General features: G+C 56.9%; 1 protein-coding gene across 1 annotated transcript in view; it reads left to right on the forward strand.

Annotated features, from left to right (window-relative positions):
• Nucleotides 1-843: 843 nt before the first annotated feature.
• The window catches only part of ADAMTS17 (ADAM metallopeptidase with thrombospondin type 1 motif 17), a gene marked incomplete at both ends in the record, with an annotated part of 100,824 nt that continues 78,950 nt past the window's right edge, over nucleotides 844-22,717 (forward strand). The window contains 5 exons of the mRNA XM_080651719.1: nucleotides 844-922; nucleotides 1,343-1,716; nucleotides 8,911-9,076; nucleotides 18,583-18,755; nucleotides 22,632-22,715. Of these exons, the coding sequence (XP_080507845.1) occupies nucleotides 844-922; nucleotides 1,343-1,716; nucleotides 8,911-9,076; nucleotides 18,583-18,755; nucleotides 22,632-22,715 (876 nt within the window). The remainder of the gene's footprint in view (nucleotides 923-1,342; nucleotides 1,717-8,910; nucleotides 9,077-18,582; nucleotides 18,756-22,631; nucleotides 22,716-22,717) is intronic.

Raw genomic sequence — 22,717 nt, forward strand, 5'->3', positions numbered from 1 at the left:
TTGCACCGTCTAGTTGCTATCCAGGTGCTGCTGTAGTCTGCATGCGTCTGTCAGGCTGACAGTGACTCCGTCAGGCTGACTTCAGCGGCATAGGTAATTGTTCTCCTGGCTGCTCCTCGCTGGCTTTCAGTGGCAGGCTCTTTGGCCAACAAAAGCTGCACCAAAAAGGTCACCAGGACCTTTCTCCATCTGTAAGAGGGTGTGACCATACCTGTTGCGCCGGCTTCTGTGAGGATAAAGACGACAGGTTGTGTGAAGGGTTTGGCTAAATTCTGCTGTGTTGGATGCAGCGGGCAGTCAGGTGCCAACGGAGGTGTGCAAGAAAGTGGCCAGCGGCAAACATCCAGATGCCGCGAGAATGCGCTTTGAGGGGTGACACGGTTGGCCAGGACGATTTCCAGCCTGTCTTCTTGTGCAGCTGGGGCGGCAAATCAGGGGATTTCAACAACGAGGCTAAACTCTTTAAGCTCAGAGATTTCCCCATGGTGGTCCCTCAAGGTGTCCCCTCCTGGGTCCTCCGGGGTCGCGCGCCACCTGGCGTCCGGTCTTTGCCACTGCCGAGAAACCACGTGTAAGAAAGTGCTTACAACCTAACAACACACCCTGGTTTTCACCCGTCCTAGCCAATAGGCGACGGGGAGGCGGGGCAGGGGGAAGCAAGCGCCCAATCACCTCCTGCTCTCCGGGGAGAGGGCGGGGCTTCGGGTTTACCACGTTGGGTTTGTCCGCAGCGCTAATTACTTTTTCCAGAGGCAGGAGGAGGGTTTCACTCCGGCTGGCGCCGCCGCCTCGCGCGCTCCTGCTCTGCCGCGACCATCCGGGGGGCTGCTCCTCCCAAGTACCATGTGTGACGGCGCCCTGCTGCCTCCCCTCGCCCTGCCCTTGCTGCTGCTGCTGGTTTGGGGACTGGACCCGGGCACAGGTAGCGCCCCCTCTCCCGCCGCTCTTCTTCGCCGGTGCCTCTCGCGACCCCCTCGCTTCTGCCCTCCCGAGGCATCCAGGCGGCCCGCGCCCGCCCGCCCGCCCGCGCAGCGCTGCTCGGACGCCGATCGGCTGACAGCGCCCTGGCCGACGAGGCGCAGGCCGCAGCCGCAGGATGGGGTTCCGAGCCGGGGCGGCCGCACGCGAGACCTTCCCGGGGTGGTCGGGCCCGGGCGGAGGCGCTGGCGGGCACGGAGGCGCCGAGGCGAGGGCCGGGCAGAGCGCGCCCGCTCGGGGTCGTGCTGTCCGGGTGCTGTCCGGACCCTTGCGCGACGGGCGGCCGGCGGGAGGGCCGGCGGGAGGGCCGGCGAGAGGGCGGGTGGGCCCCGCCGCGCTGACACGTCTCCTCTCTCCCCTTCAGCTGTCGGCGACGGGGCGGCCGACGTGGAAGTGGTGCTTCCGAGGCGGGTGCGCCCGGACGACGTGCACCTGCCGCCGCTGCTGCCCGGGGTCCCCGGGCCCCGACGGCGGCGGCGCCCCCGCGCACCCCCAGCCGTCCCCCGGCCCCCGCCCGGCGAGCGCGCGCTGCTGCTGCACCTGCCGGCCTTCGGGCGCGACCTGTACCTGCAGCTGCGCCGCGACCTGCGCTTCCTGTCCGGCGGCTTCGAGGTGGAGGAGGCCGGCGAGGCCTGGCGCCGGGGACGCCCCGCCGAGCTGTGCTTCTACTCGGGCCGCGTGCTGGGCCACCCGGGCTCCCTGGTCTCCATCAGCACCTGCGGCGCCGCAGGCGGCCTGGTACTGCCCGCGCCCCCTCCTCCGGTCTGCCCCTCCGTCTGTCGCAGCGCAGGGGGTGGTCCCCAGGAGGGCTGGGGTTCGGGTGGGGTGCCTTGGGGGGAACTTAAGCCTCCAGGGGTTGCTCTACCGCAGACAGTGGGGGATATGTCTCAGCCCGTCCGGCCCCCAGACAGAGAGGCGCTCTCTCTCTCGCTCCCTCTCTCGGCCCAGGTGTAGAGCGTGTGCACTATTTGCACGTGTGCACTTCGTGGGGCACACCTGTTGGCGTCCGCCTTGCCTCTTCTTGGCTGTGGGGATGGGGTGGTGGGCATGCATTCACCTCCTTTCTGTCCCTTTGAGACCTGTGTCCATGGAAAAGGGAGTTTGCCGCCCCCCACCCCCCCCCCACCACCACCAGGCCACTAACCCACTCTAATTAGTTGTGAACCAGGAGGGAGAGGATGTTCCTACCCTCGTTCTCTTACACTCGACAAGTAGGCGTTTGTGGGGCACCCACCCTGAGCCAGGCCGGAGGAGTGCTGACCTTGGACATAAGACTCTCCCTGTCTCCAAAAGCTCCCAGCTGTGGCCGTAGCTTGTCCTCTGTCCCCAAGACCCTGCCCCGCTGCATTGGAGGCACCCGTGATCCTGTGCACCTGCCTGGACGCCCAGTGGTCACTCAGCTGCACACGCGCCCAGCCAAGTGCTTCCCAGCTCCTCCTCGGGCCCCGAGGGGCGCACAGGGCTGGCAGGTGGGCTGCCCCCAGCAAGCCTGGCAGAGGCTCAGGGCATGAGCCACTCAGCTGCTTCTCTGTCTACGGCCATGCCTGGCTGCCGGCGAAGCAGTTTCTGGTTTTTATCTATTTATTTTTTATGGAGTTCAGAGAGGAAGGGAGAGGGGCAGAGAGAGAAACATCCATGATGAGAGAGAATCATCAATCGCCTGCCTCCTGCACGCCCCCTACTGGGGATCGAGCCCGCAAACCCGGGGCATGTGCCCTGACTGGGAATCAAACCGTTTATAAGTTGATGCTCAATCACTGTGCCACACCGCCGGCCGCAGGGCGGGGAAGCCGTTTCTGACATTGTTGTGTGTCCGCCCTTCCCAGGCACCAGGAACTACTTGCCCCACCTCGAGCTTATCTGCTTGCGGCTTCTAGAATTCCTTTGCCCTTCCTCACGCAGCCTGGGGTCCAGGCTCCTATGAAAATTCTGTTTTCTTCTGAGCGATGTAGGGGACCCCAGAGGGAATGTCCTAGGAATGGCATTCGCCAGTGCCCCAGTCTGGACGTGTCTGCGTCCTGCTCGGAATGTGATCTCCTTTTCCTCGGCCAGGAGAAATTGATTTCTTTGGTTAAACCAGAAAACCTGGCCGTCGGCGGAGGGGGCAGAGAACGCGGGCTGTGGGCGAGGAGGGTTAAGTCGGAGCGAGAAAGGCCCCGATCCCGGTCGGACTGGGGTCAAGGCTGGATCACGTTCTGGGAGGGACTGGAAGGCCCACATCATTTTTGCTGTTGTTGCCAAAGTGTTTAAAAGTCTAGGTCACATCCCTGTACTGTACATGGAAACATCTGAATCCCATTTGCTGCGGTTTAGTGAGTTTCTGTAGAGGTCAGAGTTTAGACTTCTCGGTGTAAAGTTTCCAGCGAGTAGCTAGCTATCTGCGGAGCAGCCGGGGGTGGAAATCTGGATCGCATCGGTTTAAATCGCAAGCGAGTGAGTGAGGGCTGGGCCCTCTGCAGATGGCATCTGAGCCATCAGAGTTCATGTCAGTCCTCCAGGCTTTCGGGACTGTCCTTCCCTCCGGCGCCATGTGAGGGCGCTGTGCTTTAGATAAAGGAACAGGGCCAACAGGCTGAGCTGGGCCCTGCCAGCGGCGGGTGGACCTCTTAGACTAGAGATTCTAAATTCCTGCCCAAGCTGTCGCTTCTGTTGTTTAGTCTGCCCTGTTCATCCCGTCCCTGTGAGCTGGATGCTGGACCCTCCTTCCTTAAGTGCACTCTGGCCGGAGGCAGGAGGGGACCGACGGCCTGGGGACTTGGTTTGCAAGGTGGTCCGGAACGCACGGAGAAAAGAAAGAAGGGGGGGGGGGGTGCGTAGGCTGACCAAGTCTGCATGGCGCTCGGTGCTTGAGACAGTTCAGGTGGGTGGGCACCTGAGAGTCCCTCTTGACCGCGGTGGAAGCAGTGGGAGGCGGAGAGCTGGCATGTGCGCGTGTGTGCGTGGCATGTGTGAGGACAGGCGTGGCTCCAAGGCGTGGGGGGGACGGGCAACGCCACGGAAATTCTGGTGCCCATAGAACCAGAGATAGAGCAGGGGTGGCCCACTCAATCTGTAAAAGGCTGAAGAGTTAACTATTTTAGGGATCGTGGGGACCCTTTTAGCAAGAAAGCAGCCACAGAGGGTAAGTAAACAAATGGACATTCAATAAAACTTTATTGAACGATGTTGCGTATCAAGGAAATCCGGCCACACCTGACGTCCCCACAGTGGCTCCGGGAGCAGGGGCGGGAGACACAGCTCCTGCTCCTGCTGTGTGACTCCTGCATGCTGCTGTTGTTTTGTTAATCCTCCCCCCAAGGATATTTTTCCCTGGATTCTTAGAGAGAGTGGAAGGGAGGGGGAGAGACAGACAGAGAGAGAGAGAAACATTGACCGGTTGCCTCCTGCACGCGCCCCAACCAGGACTGGGGATCGAGCCTGCAACCGAGGTACCTGCCCTTGACGGGAATCGAGCCCGGGACCCTTCAGTCTGTGGGTCGAGGCTCTAGCCATGGAGCAAAACTGGCTAGGGCTCCAGAGACATTTGAAGGAGGGGTACAGTGAGAATAGAGCCCCCCTTCCTTGTGTAGGGGCCTGAAGAGTAAACCTGCGCCCCCTCCCCCCCCCCCCCCCGCCCCGGGCTCCCAGGGGGCACAGGGGTGGGCCTGTGGCGTTGCCTCTCTCTGAGTCTCATCTCGGAAGGCTGGGCAGGCCGAGGGCGCTGCTTGGAGCTGCCGAGCTCACTGGCTCCAGGATTCGCCGTTTTCTGTTTATGCGGCTCCGCTGTATTTACATCTCCGAGCGTCCTCGGGGGTGGCGTAAGGGTTTGGAAGCGTGTCCGTAGCTGTGTCATTTCAAAGCCATGACGTCCGCGCCGGGGAGGAAGGTATTTCCTGCCCCAAATAGCTGACGTCAGTTTGGACCCGCCGCCGCCCGTGGAGAGGAACAGATCGCGGGATGCCAGCGGGGCTGGAACCCGGTTCAGCTTCCCCGGGATTGGCAGTGGAGACGGAACTCCGAGGTTGGAATGAGCGTCCGCGCCGCGTGGGGAGGAGAGGGGGTGACTGCCCGCCCTGGCCGTGAGGACACGCCGTCGGAGGACGGGAGGGCCCTGCCTGCGGGGTCGGGCGGCTGAGCGGTGAGCCTGCTGCTTCGGGTGAACGCTGACACGCTGGGTCGTCCAGGTGTCGGGCTCTGTCCACCCTTTCCTGGCTGAGGCTGGGCTGCCAGGGCCGTGCTGTGCTTGAGATGTTGGGACCAGCCCGGGCACCCAGGAGCCCTGGGCTGCGGGAGGTTAGGAAGCTGGGCCCGTGCCCTAGCGGGTGTGGCTCAGGGGATAGAGCATCGGCCTGCAGACGGAAGGGTCCCGGGTTCGATTCCCGGTCAAGGGCACGTACCTTGGTTGCAGGCTCCATCCCCGGCTCTGGTCGGGGCACGCGCAGGAGGCAACCCATCGATGTGTCTCTCTCACGTCGATGTTTCTCTCTCTCCCCCATCTCTCCCCTTCCCTTCCAGTCTCTCTCTAAAAAAAAAAAAAATCAGTGGGAAAATATCCTCGGGTGAGGATTAATAACAACAAACAAAGAGTTACCAGACTCCTGATTGCTTATAAAATTGCCTGCTTTTTCGTGCAACACCACATAGAGCAGCAGCAGGAATTGATCTTGGCAGAAATTCTATGGTGTGGGGACCGTTTGGAAGGGAGCAATTAGACCAACCTGCACGATCACACGCCGTTATATTGGTACAGGTGGCAGGAAGGTGCCTCGTCCTGAGTGGCTCACCGATGAAGGTTATTATCCGGGGGCAGCGGACACATCCTTGGAAGACGCAAAGCCCATTGTGGAAAGCTCTGTGGAAAGAAATAGTCGAGAGGCGGTCAAGGAACGTCAGAAGAAGGCAGAGGACAGTCGGTGGAATTTGGAAGGACGGAGGGACACGAAGGGAAGAACTTGGACCAGAGAAGGCGAAGCTTTCTCCGCAGAGACATCCCCATGGCCTCGAAGTGACCTTGTACACCCGCCACCGCTCCGGGGCGTCGGGCTGCCCGTGACCGTCACCCAGGGCACGCAGGGATGAGATTCCCTCGTTTGAACTTTCGCTTCGTTGGCAGCGTCGCGAAAAAAAAAAAAAATCGGAGCTGGAGACGGGACGATGAACTGGAGGCATCTCAGACGGATCGCATTCTTGGAGTTCATTTCCTGAACTCTGAGCTGCTGCAGCTGGCCGGCCTCGGATGTGTCCAGCGGGAGAGGTTTTTGCAGGCAGAACCTCAGAGGGAGCCACGCGGAGCCACCGGTGAACCTCTCCCTGCGCTCGCTTCTGCACACGGATGTGCAGTCATGTTCCTGTTCTTTTTTTTTTTTATTTTTTTTTATTGATTTCAGAGAGGAAGGGAGAGGGAAGGAGAGAGAGATAGAAACATCCATGATGAGAGAGAATCATGGATCAGCTGCCTCCCGCACGCCCCACACTGGGGATGGAGCCCGCAACCCGGGCATGTGCCCTGACCGGGAATCGAACCGTGACCTCCCGGTTCATGGGTCGACGCTCAGCCACGGAGCCACGCCGGCCAAGGCACGTTCTTGTTCTTCAGGAAATGAGACCGCACGGCCGGCCGTCGGGGGCTGTGATCTTAGAGCCAGTCCCTTAGCTGCTCCTGGAGAGGAGGCACTGGGCGAAGCCGGTGCAATCACTGAGGGGGAGCTGGCCTGGGAGACACGTCTCCCCTCGTGCCACACAGGCCATTCCCAGGCCTTCCCAGTTACAAACCAGCCAGCCAGCCAGCATTGTTGACAGCGACCGGCTCGCTGTCACACACCTGCCAAGCGCAGGCCGCTCTGGTCGGCTCCCATCCAGCCTCGGGGAGAGGGCGATGCCGGCCGTTCCTCGGAGGGCGGTCCAGGCCCAGGACAAAGTTGAGTGTCTCCTCCAGGGCTCCTCCGGGCGGGACCCATCCATGGCCCGTGCCGTACCTGCCCACTTGACTTCCACGTGGAAGTGATTACGTGTGGTCATCGAGGCCTTCCACCTGTACCCCAGCCCCAGCGGGCCCTGCGGGTCCCCCGCAGCCCACCTCTGCTTCTGTCTGCTTCTTTGGTCTCCCCAAAGTGTCTCACGCTCGAGTGGCAACTTCAGGGGAGAGGCTCGCAGGCCGTGCTCCCCTGCGGGTCACGCACCGCCACTTGAAGAGTTTTATGTGGGCCGTAAAATCTCCGAGTTGTTCTTGGCAGACGTTCTAATGAATTAGAGACCTTGACGTGTGCTTCGAGCCGTCCATACGGTCTCGCCCTGTGTGCTGAGGACGGGAGGTTGTAGGCGATCGTATGGGGCGATCCGATTTACTTTCGAAGAGGCCTGGCGTCCGCGCCTCCTCGGGGGGAGGGGGAGGGGTCTGCTTCATGAGGCCTGGGTGAGGTCCGTGCTCGAGACGTGGAGGAATCGCTGTGTCTCAGAGTGCCGTCCCCGGGTGGCAGTGGCAATACCAGTACCGCGTGGGGCCCGTCCGAAGGGCACGTTCTGGGTTCCACCCAGACGTCCAGGGGCTTTGGGGTCTGAGAAGCGCTCGCTGAGCGTGTCATCGCTTTTAGACGAAGGGGTGGGGCAGAGAGAAGGAAGGATCCTGGAGAAGGAGCATGTCCCCAGTTCAGGAACAGCTCTGCACATCGTGTGTGTGTGTGTGTGTGTGTGTGTGTGTGTGTGTGTATGTATGTGTGTGTGAATTAATATTCATCCTGTTAAAGCAACTGATGAAAAATCCTAGTTCTCCCATTTTTCATTCAGTTTACAAAGCCCGTTTCATTGATCATCCAGCAATTCTTGGCACTTAGGGGGCTTTGAATAATATTGGGCCCCATGTACAAATTTGGTGATTAACAACTTTTTGACCTTTCACACTGTGGTTAGACATCTAACCCATTCAGTTTCATTTTCAGGTTCTTTGTTTGGTTAAGAAACAAACCCTCGGCCCTGGCTTACTTGGCTCAGTGGCTAGCAGGGGTCCTCAAACTACGGCCCACGGGCCACATGCAGCCCGCCGAGGACATTTATCTGGCCCGCTGGGTGCCGCTGTGTCCCGGGCCCGCAGTGCGCATAGGAATTTGTTCATAGTTTTTTTTTAAAACTATAGTCCGGCCCTCCGACAGTCTGAGGGACAGTGAACTGGCCCCCTGTTTAAAAAGTTTGAGGACCCCTGGTAGGGCATTGGCCTTTAGACAGAAGGGTCGCAGGTTCGATTCTGGTGAAGGGTACGTGTCTGACCGATTCCATCCTCTATTTAATTCTAAATATCCCCAAGGGGGAGATCCATGTTCTCATTAAGGACAGAATTGTCAATCATTCCCAACACGTTTGGGGCCTCCTCCTCAGGTAGACTTCTGGGGATGGTTTTACAAATTCTTTTAAAAATCAGTTTGGGCCTGGCCGGTGTGGCGCCATTGGTTGATTGTCATCCCGTGCACCGGAAGGTTGCCGGTTCGATTCCCGCTCAGGGCACATGCGGGCTCTATCCCTAGTAGGGAGCGTGTAGGAGGCAGCCAATCAATGTTTGCTCTCACCTCTCTCTCTCTTTCTCCGTCTCTCCCTCTCCTCCCCTTACCCTTCCTTTCTCTCTCAAAATCTTTTAAAAAGTCATATTGGTTGTTATTTTTTTCAAATTTGCTTTGATTAATAAATACATCTTTGAAAGCACACCTGGAAAGTGGGTGCTGCCGCAGATATCACTGGACCCCCCCCACACCTTGTGACCCCCCCTCCCCAACACAACTGCGGGCGGGATGCCTCAAGGCACACACAGGCTCCTTCTGGGGCTCCGTACGCTGGGCCACCTGCAAAGAGAAAGCCCAGGTGTGGGGACCGTCAGGTGGCCTTGCTGTCCCCCCGGGCTGCTGGGGTCCCGGGCGAGTGTGAACGAAGGTGACCGCCATCCCGTGTTTTGTGTCTTTTTCCGGGCAGGTCGGCCTCATCCAGCTGGGGCAGGAACAGGTGCTCCTCCAGCCCCTCAACAGGTCCCGGGGCCCGCTCAGCGGCCGAGAGCACCTGGTCAGGCGCAGATGGTCGCTGGCACCCAGCCCCCCCACCGAGGCCCAGGCCGCCGGCCCGCTCTGCCAGGTTCTGACAGGTGAGTCTGGAAGACGGGACGGCTGACTCCCATTTGGCGCCGTCGCACATCCCCTGACCCACCCTCACCGGTGCGTCCCCACATGCGGCCGAGTCACGTTGAGCTGGGACTCTCTTTTAGGGCGACGTGGTCATCATCCCTGCCCCGCTGGGGGCCCCCGAGTGGTGGATGAAGAGAGAACGCCAGCATGCATTAGGGTTTTGCTCTGTTCCTTCCCACACCCTCCCAAAAGCAGGGAGGGAGGCTGGGCCTCGGGGTAAAGTCCCTGGGAACTAAGTACCACAACGTCCTAGCAGCCGTGGGCAAACGACGGCCCGCGGGCCGGATCCGGCTGTTTTATCCGGTTCTCTTGCTCTCCCCTCCGCTCCTTTACTTTGAATTTATATCAGTTCACACAAACACTCCATCCATGCTTTTGTTCCGGCCCCCCGGTCCAGTTTAAGAACCCATGGTGGCCCTCGAGTCAAAAAGTTTGCCCACCCCTGTGACCTAGGGCAAGCGCGTGGAAATCGCCTTTCCCCGCCCCGTCCAACCCGCACCGTCTGTCTGCGGCTGGTCTAGGTGCGCGTGGGCCGTGTCTCGGAATGCCCGGCCCGTGGCCCGCCGCCCTCCTCGGCAGGGGCGTGACCTCGAGGATCGCGGACGAGATGATACCACGGCGCCGCTTGTGTGTGCATTCCGGTCCCTGGGGTTAGCGTGGAGGCATCCTTCGGAAGGACTGTTTGGCCTCCGACCAAGGAAATGAAACTGTTCACAAAAGCGGGGCGGGGAGGATGTGCTGGAAACCAAGTCAAAACAAGAGCAGTCACTCGCTCCCCCACATCGCACCTCCCGGTCTCCCCTGTGTGCGGGGAGGCGGGCATATCTGAGGGCCTGCCCCGGCCGGGGGGGGGACGCAGACCAGGGAGAAAGGTGTATGCTTTGCTCCGGGGTCCTTCTTCCTTTGCCCGAGGGTCTCCGTGAACTTGCTTGCTCCGTTGAGAAGGACAGTGGCCTCTGTGAATAGGCTTGTAATTAGCATCGAACGCTGTGAGTTTAGCAAACAGGGAACATTGATTGATGACTGGAGTTTCCCGGAAAGGTGAACCGGAGGGACCCAGCTTTTCCCACGGGAATGGGGTCTTCACGGCTGAACGTGGTGGCCAGGGAGGGCCCTGGGCCTCGTCCTGAAGGTTGCGTTGCCCCAGCCGGGGACATGGCTTAGGGGTGGCCAGCGGGCTCATGCGGGTGAGGGGGGCGGATAGATCTTCCTCCTGCAGGAAGCACTGGAGTGACCTGTGAGTGGGGGAGGTAAGCCGCCATGCTCGCCAGGGGCATGGAGGGACTAATGCAGTCAAGGCCAGCTGGAGGGGAACCTCTGAGCTTGCATTTCTTATTTTATTTATTTTTTAAAGATATTTTTACTGATTTCAGAGAGGAAGGGAGATGGGGAAGAGAGAGAGAAACATCCATGATGAGAGAGAATCATGGATCGGCTGCCTCCTGCACGCCCCCTCCTGGGGATCGAGCTCACAACCCCGGCATGGGCCCTGACCGGGAATCGAACCCTGACCTCCTGGTTCCTAGGTCGACGCTCAGCCCCTGAGCCACGCCGGCCGGGCTGAGCTTGCATTTCTCGCAGTCTTTGGGGCTCTCGGAGAGGAGACGGGCTGATCCTGTTTCGGTTATAGCTCCTTATTTTTAGGACCTTATAAACCGATTCATAAAATATCACTCCAGTTTGGAAGGTTGGGACTTGGCATGAGAACGTGGAGCCTGTGTGAGCCCTTCTCCCCGCTTTGGGTGAGAGCGTGCGTTTCTGAAGGCCTTTGGGCCCTCTCAACCACTGAAATGGGACGTGGGATCTTTTGAAATGTTTTTCGGTGTGTTTTTTTTGTTTTGTTTTGTTTTTAATGTGGTTATTTTTAGTTTAACACTTTTTGTCGGCCTTCTGTGGTTACTTGCCTGTCTCCTTTCAGATCTGGTGTAGCGTCTTCACCTCTCATAGTCTCTGGTGAGAATCTGAATTTCGTCTCCTCCTGCTCCACCCTGGTAGACAGGACCTGTCATGGTAGCGCCAGAGACTCAAATAATAAAACGGCTTTTTGCCACGAGGCACTGTCACCATAGGACTCCTGCCCTGGGCAGTGTGCCTCAGTGATGAGCGCGTCGGCCCGCACACCAAAGGGTCGCAGGTTCGATTCCCGGTTAAGGGCACATACCTGGGTTTCAGGTTTAATCCGAGTGTGGGAGCTAAACCCATCGATGTCTCTCTCTCACATCGATGCTTCTCTCGCACATCAATGTTTCCCCCCCTCTCTGTCTCTCCCCCCTTCCCTTCCACTCTCTCTAAAAATCAATGGGAAAAATATCCTCTGGCGAGGATTAACACACACACACACACGCACACACACACACACGCACACACACGCACGCGCGCGCGCACACACACACACACACACACACCAGGACTCCTACATGTTTAGAACACGTCCGACATAGGTAACCTCAAAGGAAGGCATCACGGTCCTTTGCCATCGAAGTTCTGTTCTGATGGTTCTTTTTAAATAATTGCAGTTATTTTGTAATATTGTCTGGTCCATTTATAGCATTAACAAGTTACTGTAGTCAGTGTTTAACAGGGGTGGGCAAACTTTTTGACTCGAGGGCCACAGTGGGTTCTTAAACTGGACCGGAGGGCCGGAACAAAAGCGTGGATGGAGTGTTTGTGTGAACTAATATAAATTCAAAGTAAAGGAGCGGAGGGGAGAGCAAGAGAACCCTCCGCTCTTTCGGCTCCGCGGGCCGGATAGAACAGCCGAACGGGCCGGATCCGGCCCGCGGGCCGTAGTTTGCCCACGGCTGGTTTAGAAAATACTGTGACTACTCAGAGGTTGTATATTGCTAATTCATGCAAGAATTTGCATGTGTGACCATGTGTGAGTGTGAGTGTGTGTGTGTGTGTGTGAGTGTGTGTGTGTGTGTGTGTGTGAGAGTGTGTGTGTGTGAGTTTGTGTGAGTGTGTGTGTGAGTGTGAGTTTGTGAGTGTGTGTGTGTGTTTGTGTGTGAGTGTGTGTGTGTGAGTGAGTGTGAGTGTGTGTGTGTGAGTGTGTATGAGTGTGTGTGTGTGTGTGAGTGTGTGTGTGAGTGTGTTTGTGTGTGTGAGTGTGTGTGTGTGAGTTTGTGTGTGTGAGTGTGAGTTTGTGAGTGTGAGTTTGTGAGTGTGTGTGTGTGTGAGTTTGTGTGTGAGTGTGTGTGTGTGAGTGTGTGTGAGTGTGTGTGTGAGAGTGTGTATGAGTGTGTGTTTGTGTGTGTGTGAGTGTGAGTTTGTGAGTGTGTGTGTGAGTGTGTGTGAGTGTGAGTTTGTGTGTGAGTGTGTGAGTTTGTGTGTGTGTGTATGAGTGTGTGTGTGTGAGTTTGTGTGTGTGAGTGTGTGTGTGAGTGTGAGTTTGTGAGTGTGTGTGTGTGTGAGTTTGTGTGTGAGTGTGTGAGTGTGTGTGTGTGAGTGTGTGTGTGTGAGAGTGTGTATGAGTGTGTGTTTGTGTGTGTGTGTGTGTGAGTGTGAGTTTGTGAGTGTGTGTGTGAGTGTGTGTGAGTGTGAGTTTGTGTGTGAGTGTGTGAGTTTGTGTGTGAGTGTGTATGAGTGTGTGTGTGAGTGTGTGTGTGTGTGAGTGTGTGTGTGTGAGTGTGTGTGTGTGAGTGTGTGTGTGAGTGTGAGTGTGTGTGTGTGTGTGAGTGTGTGTGTGTGTGTGAGTGTGTGTGTGTGAGTGTGTGTGTGTGTGAGTGTGACTGCCTTTCCCACTGCCGTTCCCCCAAGCAGAGGAATTGGACGCGAAGCGTGTTATCTTTTCCCAGTCCTCTCCTGGGCTGTTATGCAACACTCCCCCCCCGCCCCCCCCCCCCCCCCCCCCCCCCCCGCCCCACTTGAATAACTCGAAGCAGGGCCAGCCTCCAGCTTCCACAGGAAAATCTGTCTGGGAGCTGTGGGCAGACGGGTCCAGAATGCAGCCGATTATTCAAAGTGCCTGCTGCCGGGACCAGCCAGGTGGCTGGAGGAAGCTCCTGGCAGCCGGGCCGCCCTGAGGCAGGAGGAGGAAGAGGAATCGTGGTCCCCAGAAGGCACGGGCCAGGCCCCAGGCCGGGTGGCCGAGGTGCTGACTTCGTGTTCCAGGGCCGGCGGGGGTGGAGCGCGCGGCCCCTGCCAGTTCCCGCAGAAGTGTCTGATTTTTGAATCAGCGGCGTCCCCCTTCCCGCTCCCTCCGAGGGGGAGAGCTGGAGGGAATGTGGGCCCGGGCCGGGGAGCCTGCCCGGCCTCCCTCCCAGCAGGAGGGCTCGGGCCAGAGGGTCCGACACGCGGAGGAGGGGAAGGAGCAGACACCCTGTTTGCAGCGACTGTTGGCTCTTGCTAAGCCAATGCCTTTTGGGTTGCTTTTTTTTTTTTTTTTTCTCCACCGCAAACGGTCTGGCTTTCTCAGTCCACTCATTTCTCATGGAAAAGCCCAGAAAAAAAAAAAAGAGGCTCGGCGGGGACGTCTGCTGCCCAGTGTTCTTGGGCGTTCTCCAGCCATGGAGGCAGCGCTTCGCCCCGCAGGGCCCCCTCCGGGCGGCGGGCGATGTCTCCGGCACAGCCAGCTGGGGAATTCGCTCGCCACGACAGGGATAGGGTTGCATCGTCTGCCCGCAGCCCAGACCTTTCTCAGGCCATTAGCAAGTCATGGATCTGGTCCCGTGTCTCGGGGCTGGGACGGAGCTGGACGGTGGGCCGGAGGGGAAAAGCCCCATACAGCCCGCCCAGTGGGGCAGAAGATACCAGGCGCCACCGGTGGCGGGCAGGGACTGGAACGGCCTTCGTGGTGGGAACCTGCCGGGAAAGGGCCAAAGCCCCCCCAGGTGGGGACACAGGGAGACCCCACCCACACCCGCCATGGGCATCGATGCCACCCCCCCATGCTCAGGGACACTCGGGGGTGGGGGAGGCGAAACGGGGCTTGGCTTCTCGCCAAGGAGACGGCGTTATTGATTTATTTATTATTGTTATTTTAAAAGATATTTTGATTGATGTCAGAGAGCAAGGGAGAGGAAGAGAGAGAAACATCCATGATGAGAGAGAATCATGGATCGGCTGCCTCCTGCACGCCCCACACTGGGGATCGAGCCCGCAACCTTGGGCATGTGCCCTGACCAGGAATCGAACCCTGACCTCCTGGTTCATAGGTCAACGCTCAACCATCGAGCCACGCCGGCCGGGCGAGACGGGCGTTATTTAGAGACAGAACTGAAGAGGCCAGAGCTCAGGACCCCTTATGGAGCTTGGACTTGGCCTCCTGGCCCTCGCAGCCATCACACGTGTTCCTGGTGTCAATATTTAAAGAAGTACCACTTTCTCCCAGAAGATAAACTCTAGAACAGTGGTCGGCAAACTCATCAGTCCACAGAGCCAAATATAAACAGTACAACGATTGAAATTTCTTTTGAGAGGCACATTTTTTAAACTTAAACTTCTTCTAACGCCACTTCTTCAACATAGACTCGCCCAGGCCGTGGTATTTTGTGGAAGAGCCACACTCAAGGGGCCAAAGAGCCGCATGTGGCTCGCGAGCCGCAGTTTGCCGACCACGGCTCTAGGGCATTCCCGACCAAGCCGGCTGTCTTCTGACTTCCCACGCCTGTCGGGGACCACCCGGCTTTGACTCGGGGGCACCTTTCCCTGCGCGGGGCTGACAGTGGGCAGGGGCCGGCCGAGCGTCTGGGCGTCACGTTCGGGCATCACGCCTGGTCTGTCCTGGGGGCCTGGGGTCCTCTGAGTCACATCTGGGTTTGGGGCAGCAGTTAATCATGTTTTCCGTGTTGAGTGTTTGGAGCCGCACGGGGGCCGAGGCCCTGGATTCATTTCTGTCAGGGGCCTTGGTTGGCTTGGCCTCTGAGTTTGAAAAACAGCCCTTTTCTGTATCGAGGGACCTTTCTCTCTCAGTGGTCGTGGCTGTTCTAGTGACGTGAGCGTCCACCTTTCATGCCCTCCAGGGAAATGCCTGCCCCCCAATCTCCCTTCATGCCCCTCCTCGGTGCCCTTCCCCATAATGAAGACGGAGGTTTTACACTTGAACGTCCGCAGAGAAATAGCACAGATGTTCCTTTTTAAATATTTATTTGTTAAAAATACATTTTTATCGATCTCAGAGAGGACGGGAGAGGGAGAGAGAGAGAGAAGCATCAATGATGAGAGAGAATCATGGATCGGCTGTCTCCTGCACGCCCCACACTGGGGATGGAGCCCGCAACCCGGGCATGTGCCCTGACCGGGAATGGAACCGTGACCTCCTGGTTCATAGGTCGACGCTCAATCCCTGAGCCACGGCGGCTGCACTCCCTGCAGTATTTTATATACGTAAGTTATCTAGCACTTAGACATTCACATATTGCCTTCTTTCAGTTCCGAAACGGGAACGTTATTTGTCACCGAACAAACTTAAGCTCCTCTCCTCCTAAAGACTTGTTCTAACTTAAGTAAAACGGCATTATCTACTCTGAAAACAAACGTTGTGCATTTATAGCTAAAGGATTCTCGGGGGGAAGATTTCCATCCGCGCAGAGCAACTTGCCAAATCTTTTGTGACTCCCCGTTGGCCAAAGCCACAGAGAACACGAGAGTCAGAGAGACCGGCCGATCTTCACTACGGAGAAGCCGAACGCCTCCGTGATTTGCTATAAACGGCGAACTCCCACCGAGAGAAGGTTTTGGTAACAAGCGTCATGTAACCAGGAGTCGAACACGACGTTGCTTGCGTCTGGCAGATACATCAGCCTGTTTTTCTGAAATGCTCTTATCCCTGGAACGTTGTTGTGCGTACCGACAAAGGAAGGGTTTTGAGCCCCAAGGAAACACACAGAAGCAGCCTCCGTTGTGCTTGAATGGACAGAGGCGTGCAAAACACAGAAAAACGGGCTGCGTGGAACCAGCTCGACTGGTTCCTAAAACTTGGGCTGCAAGTATGGTTAAGTTTAGGGGCTGTTTTATGCCCCCTGAACATTTATTTGCCCTTCAGCTGAGTCTCTATTGCTTTCTTGAAATGAGATTGAGGATCTCTTCTTCGATCTGCCCTGTTGCCACCTCATTTGCTCAGAAATCTCTCTCATTGGTCCGAGGTGGAGGTGGGAGGAGCAGATCAGCCACCCGCCTACCTAGGACATGGGCCGAACCAGAGCTGCTCACTGTGGGGCGGGGTTGGGGAAGGTCTGGCCCGCAGGCCATATGAAGCCTGAGAAATCATTTGGTCAGGCCCTGCCAAGGCATGAGGGGTGACTTCATTAAATGTTTGACTACATAGAGCAGGCTGATGTTTTTTAAATATATTTTTTTATTGATTTCAGAGAGGAAGGAAGACAGAGAGATAGAAACATCCATGATGAGAGAGACTCATGGATCGGCTGCCTCCTGCACGCCCCCTCCTGGGGATCGAGCCTCTGCAACCCGGGCCATGTGCCCTGACCGGGAATCGAACCGTGACCTCCTGGTTCACAGGTCGATGCCCAGCCATTGAGCCACACCGGCCGGGCTAGCAGGCTAATTTTTCAGGGGATCGTTTTGTATGGCCCACAAATGACGTCATAAACATTCAAATGGCTCTTGGCAGAGAAAGGTCCCCAGCCCTGTTCCAGATGGTCCCCTGTGCTGTGGCAGCGCCTGCCACGCTGGTTCTCTATTTGCTGGCTGAATGGCTGGCCTCCCCCCTCCCCCCACAGGCAGCAGGGCCTGGCTGCTTGCTACTTCTGTGGCCTTGACCGTGGGTGGGAAGGTCAGCAGGGGGGCCAGCTCGGCTTTGCTATCCCTGGTCCTGCTAGTCCCAAGGGTGGGGTAGGGGTCATACCTCCTGCCGAGTGCAAGCACTGATTTTTAAAAAAAATATTTTCATTGATTTCAGAGAGGAAGGGAGAAAGAGATTGAGATAGAAACATCAATGATGAGAGAGAATCATTGATTGCAAGCACTGATTTTGGACTTCAAGATTGATCAGTTCTTTATTTGGGATCTTAACTAGACAAAAAAAGAAAAAAGAAAAACACCAAAAAAAAAAAAAAAAACCCCCACAAAAAAAATCCAATCACAAAACTCTTATTTTTCACCTTTTTTTGTAAGGAATTTACATGCAAAAGATGTCTTTTATGAAAGCGACTTGGCCTTGGGCAAAGTTATTTAAAGCATTCATCCTTGGAGAGCAAAGCTTATTTTTTTTTTCCTTTTTGGTAAAAAAGAAAAAGAAAAGAGAGGGCCATTCTCTTTCAAGGATGCTGGATTTCTGCAGCTGCCGGAAAGTTCCCCCGGCTGGGAGCGCTTCCCAACGTGCGGAGCCACTGTTTCCAGGCAAAAAAAGGGTGTTTTTCTACAAACCGACCCTTTGCTTTGGCTGAAGAAAAAAAAGTGATCAGAAAAGAATTTGGGAGGGCCCGAGCATGTTATGTAAGTCTGTGTGTGTGTGTGTGTGTGTGTGCAAACTCTAACCCAGCTGTGGGCAAACTACGGCCCCCGGGCCGGATCCGGCTGTTCTATCTGGTTCTCTTGCTCTCCCCTCCGCTCCTTCACTTTGAATTTATATTAGTTCACACAAACACTCCATCCATGCTTTTGTTCCGGCCCTCCGGTCCAGTTTAAGAACCCATTGTGGCCCTCGAGTCAAAAAGTTTGCCCACCCCTGCTCTAACCCATCACTTAGAGCCGGCCCGGTGTGACTCAGCTTTGACTAATCCAGGCAGTGAAACTGATGACCTAGCAAAGTCCATCTCTGTGGTTGAGCGAAGGCAGGCGACCTGGACGCGACACAGGAACACACCGTTTCCAGGCAGGGGACAGCTTTCCAATGATTTCAGGCCCGGCCTGCATGGCTCAGTGGCTGAGCATCCACCTATGAACCAGGAGGTCACCCGTTCGATTCCCGGTCAGGGCACATGACTGGGTTGTGAGCTCGATCCCTGGAAGGGGGCGTGCAGGAGGCAGCCCATCGATGATTCTCTCTCATCACTGATGTTTCTCTCTCTCTTCCTTTCTGAAATCAATAAAGACATATTTAGCCCTAGCTGGTTTGGCTCAGTGGATAGAGCATCGGCCTGCGGACACAAGGGTCCCAGGTTCGATTCCGGTCAAGGGCGTGTACCTTGGTTGCGGGCACGTCCCCAGCAGGAGGTGTGCAGGAGGCAGCTGATCGATGTTTCTCTCTCATCGATGTTTCTAACTCTATTCCTCTCCCTTCCTCTCTGTGAAAAATCAATAAAATATATATTTAAAAAAAGTAAAATAAAATAAAGACATATTTAGTGAAAAGAAAGCCTGGCTAGATCCGCATCACCGATCTCGCTTCGGCCCCATCCCACCCCTGTGAGCGGGCTCCGGCTCCCCTGGGACCGTGCAGACCCCTCCACTGGCCGGTGGAGACGGTCCTTTCTCGCAGGGAGGCCCCGTGGAGGCCTGCTTCGTGCGCGGGGTTGGGAATCGCGCCGCTGCCGAGGACCGCACTCACGCCTTCCTTGTTTTCTAGAAAAGAAGAAGCCGAGGGAGGGCGGGCCGTCGCCGGACTGGCGGGAGCGGAGGAGCGCCATCCGGCTCACCAACGAGCACACGGTGGAGACGCTGGTGGTGGCCGACGCGGACATGGTGCAGTACCACGGGGCCGAGGCCGCACAGAGGTTCATCCTCACCGTCATGAACATGGTGAGTCCTGGCGGTCCCGACCCAGGCAGCCGGCATCCTCATCTCCGCCTCCGTTCAGGGGGAGGCGGGCCCACACAGCTGCGATCCCTGGGGGCCGGCGGCTGTGGCCACGGTGGACGGCGCTGTTTGACTGCCTGGGTCTGCATGGTGGGTGGGCCCGGCCCACCACTCCTTTTGGAAGCCATCCAAGACCCTTGCTGTGTGGGGGAGACCCCTCCCCTGGGATTAAGAGCCCAGTGAGCCCCATCCCTGCTCTCCCTGCTCAGAGGAGTCCAGTCTAGTAGGAGGAATTGAGATCAACATTTAATGCAAATCTAATTAAATATAGATTTGGTGTGGCTCAGTGGTTGAGCATCGACCTATGAACCAGGAGGTCACGGTTCAATTCCTGGACAGGGCGCATGCCCGGGTTGTGGGTTCGATCCCCAGTAGGAGGCGTGCAGGAGTCAGCCGATCCATGATCCTCTCTCATCATGGATGTTTCTATTTCTCTCCCCCTCACCCTTCCTCTCTGAAATCAATAAAAATATATTAAACAACAGCAAAAACTATAAAAACAACAACAACAAAAAACAGGTCCTGCGGTGTGCAGCGAGGCCTGGTGGGAAGTGGGGACCTCCGATGCGTGGAGTCTTGCTGTATGAGTTTCCTTTGTGACCGGCTTCTTTCACTGAGCACAGTGTCCTCCAGGTCCATGTGCACACAGAGCACCACTCCGTGTGGTGGCGTGTCCCGGACTCCCCTTCCTCTCTCAGACCCTGTGGTACTCCCTGGTGCACATGGACCTCGTGTTGTCCGCTCACTCGCCCGTGCATGTGCCCCAGGTCGCTCCCACCTGCGGGCTGTTGTGAAGGAGGCTGTGGTGAATGCGGGCGTGCAGATAACCCAGGGGTGGGCAAACTTTTTGACTCGAGGGCCACAATGGGTTCTTAAACTGGACCGGAGGGCCGGAACAAAAGCATGGATGGAGTGTTTGTGTGAACTAACATAAATTCAAAGTAAAGGAGTGGAGGGGAGAGCAAGAGAACCGGATAGAACAGCCGAACGGGCCGGATCCGGCCCGCGGGCCGTAGTTTGCCCACGGCTGAACAACCTGTCGGAGCCCCTGCCTGAGTTTCCTTTCAGGGATTTACCCGGAGGTGGGGTTGCTTTTGCTAACTCCTTGCGCTGCGTGGCCCCGGTTTCTGGGAAGGATTTCTGTCTTTCCCGGTGGCTGGGTAATGACGGGTTGCGGCCTCTAGTCCACCCAGAGGAAGCCCAGACGCCGGGCTGGGGGGCCTGGCCCTGCTCCCGACTCCTCCATCTGCGGATAATTTCATCTCATTTATTTATTTATTTTTTTAAAATTGTCCGGGGCACGCGTGCAAGGAATAAACCTTCATTACAACAACTGAAGTAGTCATGAGACAAAGCTCCTATTTTTATATTCCTTTTATAATTTCTCTTTTTTTTTAAATACATGTTTTTGTTGATTTCAGAGAGGAAGGGACAGGGAGAGAAACAGAAACATCCATGATGAGAGAGAATCAGGGATCGGCTGCCTCCTGCACGCCCCCAACTGGGGATCGAGCCTATAGCCCGGGCATGGGCCCCGACTGGGATTTGAACCTCGACCTCCTGGTTCCTCGGTGGATGCTCAACCACGGAGCCACGCCGCCGGGCCTATTTTGTGTTTTAAAAGACCCCTCCGCCTGGCTCTTTTCCAGGGACGTGGAGGCCTGCCCTGAGCTCTGTGTCCCCAACAAACCACTCACCTGCCCAGGTCCATGCAGAGGGAGAAGCCTCTTGCCAGCCATCCCTGGGGTCCCTCAGCGGGCAGCGCAGAGAGGGGTGGGGGGTGCTGTGACCCCGGCTTCCGGCTTCCCACGGTTTTCCACATGTTGCATAGTGTCTGTTTCCATACGTAACTGGATTTTCCTCCAGTTGGGGGCGGGGCGCGGTGACACGGGAGCTGGGATATTTGAAAGAGCAGATCGCCGCCGGGCCGGGGAGCCGACACCAGCAGACCCGGGTCTGGGCAGCCCCGTTGGAAAATGGGCCCCTGGACAGAGCTTCAGTTGTTCTCAGCTTCCTTAACAACCACCGGCAGCGCGAGACGCTGACGCGTTCCAGGCAGGTTCCGTGGGGCGGGGGCGGGGGGGGGGGAAATGACATCAATTTTACTCAATGACCAGGCGGAACGGGTAAGCGGCCTCTCTCTGGCGACCAGAGAGGACAGCACGGCGTGTGAGCACGCCCTGGTCCCATACCCGGCGGCGGCCTCGATGGGGGGGGGGGGGGGGGCGAAGGGAGGGGGCTGGTTAAATGCAGCCGGCGGGGCCCACCTCAGGGTCTCCAAGCCATAGGGCCTGGCCCAAGCTCCAGCGTGTGCCCTTCCAAGTGCCCAGGTGATGTTGGGGCTGCCGCTCCAGGGACCCCACGAGGCGCTGTGGGAGGGAAACACCCTCCTGTGTGGGGTCCGAATGGCGCCCCAATTGCAGAGTCACTCACAGTCCCCAGATGCCCCTGGGGAGGCCCTGATTCACACAGGTAGGGAGTGCTGTTGTGAAAACCCCTCTTGGGCCCGGCTGGTGTGGCTCCGTGCTGGAGCGTCGAGCTAGGAACCAGGAGGTCACGGTTCGATTCCCGGTCAGGGCACAGGCCCGGGTTACAGGCTCGATCCCCAGTGGGGGGCGTGCAGGAGGCAGCCGATCCACGATTCTCTCTCTCTGCCTCTCCCTTTCTCTGACGTCAATAAAAAATGTATGTTTAAAAATAAGGTCTGTCGGCAGGCATTTCCCCTCGGTGTGCCCCGTCCAGGGGAGCAGGTGGGGGAGCGGACCACCGCTCACGTGCTTGCCCCCCTGGCGGGAGCTGTCCCACATTCGGCTGCCTCCCACAAGGCCCAGCAGAGTGCGGGGCCGACGCCCAGGACCGTGCTGGCAGCCGGCGCGCCAGACGAAAATCGGACAACAGCCACCACACACAGAGCCGCGGTGCGCGGAGACATGTAACCGAGTCTGCCGACTGTTTTTTCCCATGGAAATTCCTGCTCAGGACAAGTCTGGAGGCAGCGTCCATGCGATGTTTGGAGAGACACCTGGTCGGGCAGGGAACAGCGCGGCCCGTCGTCTGGAAAGTCTGTCTCGGGCGTCCGGCGCTGGCTGCGCCCTGGCGAGTGGTCAGAGCCCCGGCTGCAGCTGTCACATTTCCTTGGCAGCCTGGCGGGCCCACAGCCGCTGTCCTGGCTGGGTGACGTGGGGACACGGCCGGGGAGGGGCCGACAGGGACCCCTGGGGAGGAGCTGTTCACAGCCCAAGAGGGTTTTTGTGTGTTTTTTTAAAATATATTTTTATTGATTTCAGAGAGGAAGGGGGAGAGAGAGAGAGAGAAACGCCAATGATGAGAGAGAACCATGGATCGGCTGCCTCCTGCAACGCCCCCTTCTGGGGATGGAGCCTGAAACACGGACATGTGCCCTTGACCGGGAATCGAACCCTGACCTCCTGGTTCATAGGTCGAAGGTCAATCACTGAGCAACACCAGCCAGACTAACCATTAGTTTTTAAGTAATATGTTTTTTAATGAATAGAACTTACATTTTATGTTGTATAAATTCATGAATTCATAGCGTATATCTTTATATTTTATGTTTTAGATTTATAGAAAGATTGAACGCATAGAGGTTTCCCGTAACGTTTCACGGTTACTAACATCTTACATTAGTACGTTGGTTATAACTAATGGATCAGTGTTGGTCCATTATTCACTGGAGTCCACCATTGGCTCCGATTTCCTTAGTTTTTACCTAATATCTCTTCTCTGTTGCGGGATACCATGATTATTTTCAAAAAAAAGTTTAGATTTACCTCTTTCTTTCCTCTTCTCTCTCGATAGGTTTACAATATGTTCCAGCACCAGACCCTGGGGATTAAGGTGAACATCCAGGTCACCAAGCTCGTGCTGCTGCGACAGCGCCCCGT

The sequence above is a fragment of the Plecotus auritus genome, assembly GCF_963455305.1.
Source record: "Plecotus auritus genome assembly, chromosome: 15".
Taxonomy (NCBI): Eukaryota; Metazoa; Chordata; class Mammalia; order Chiroptera; family Vespertilionidae; genus Plecotus; species Plecotus auritus.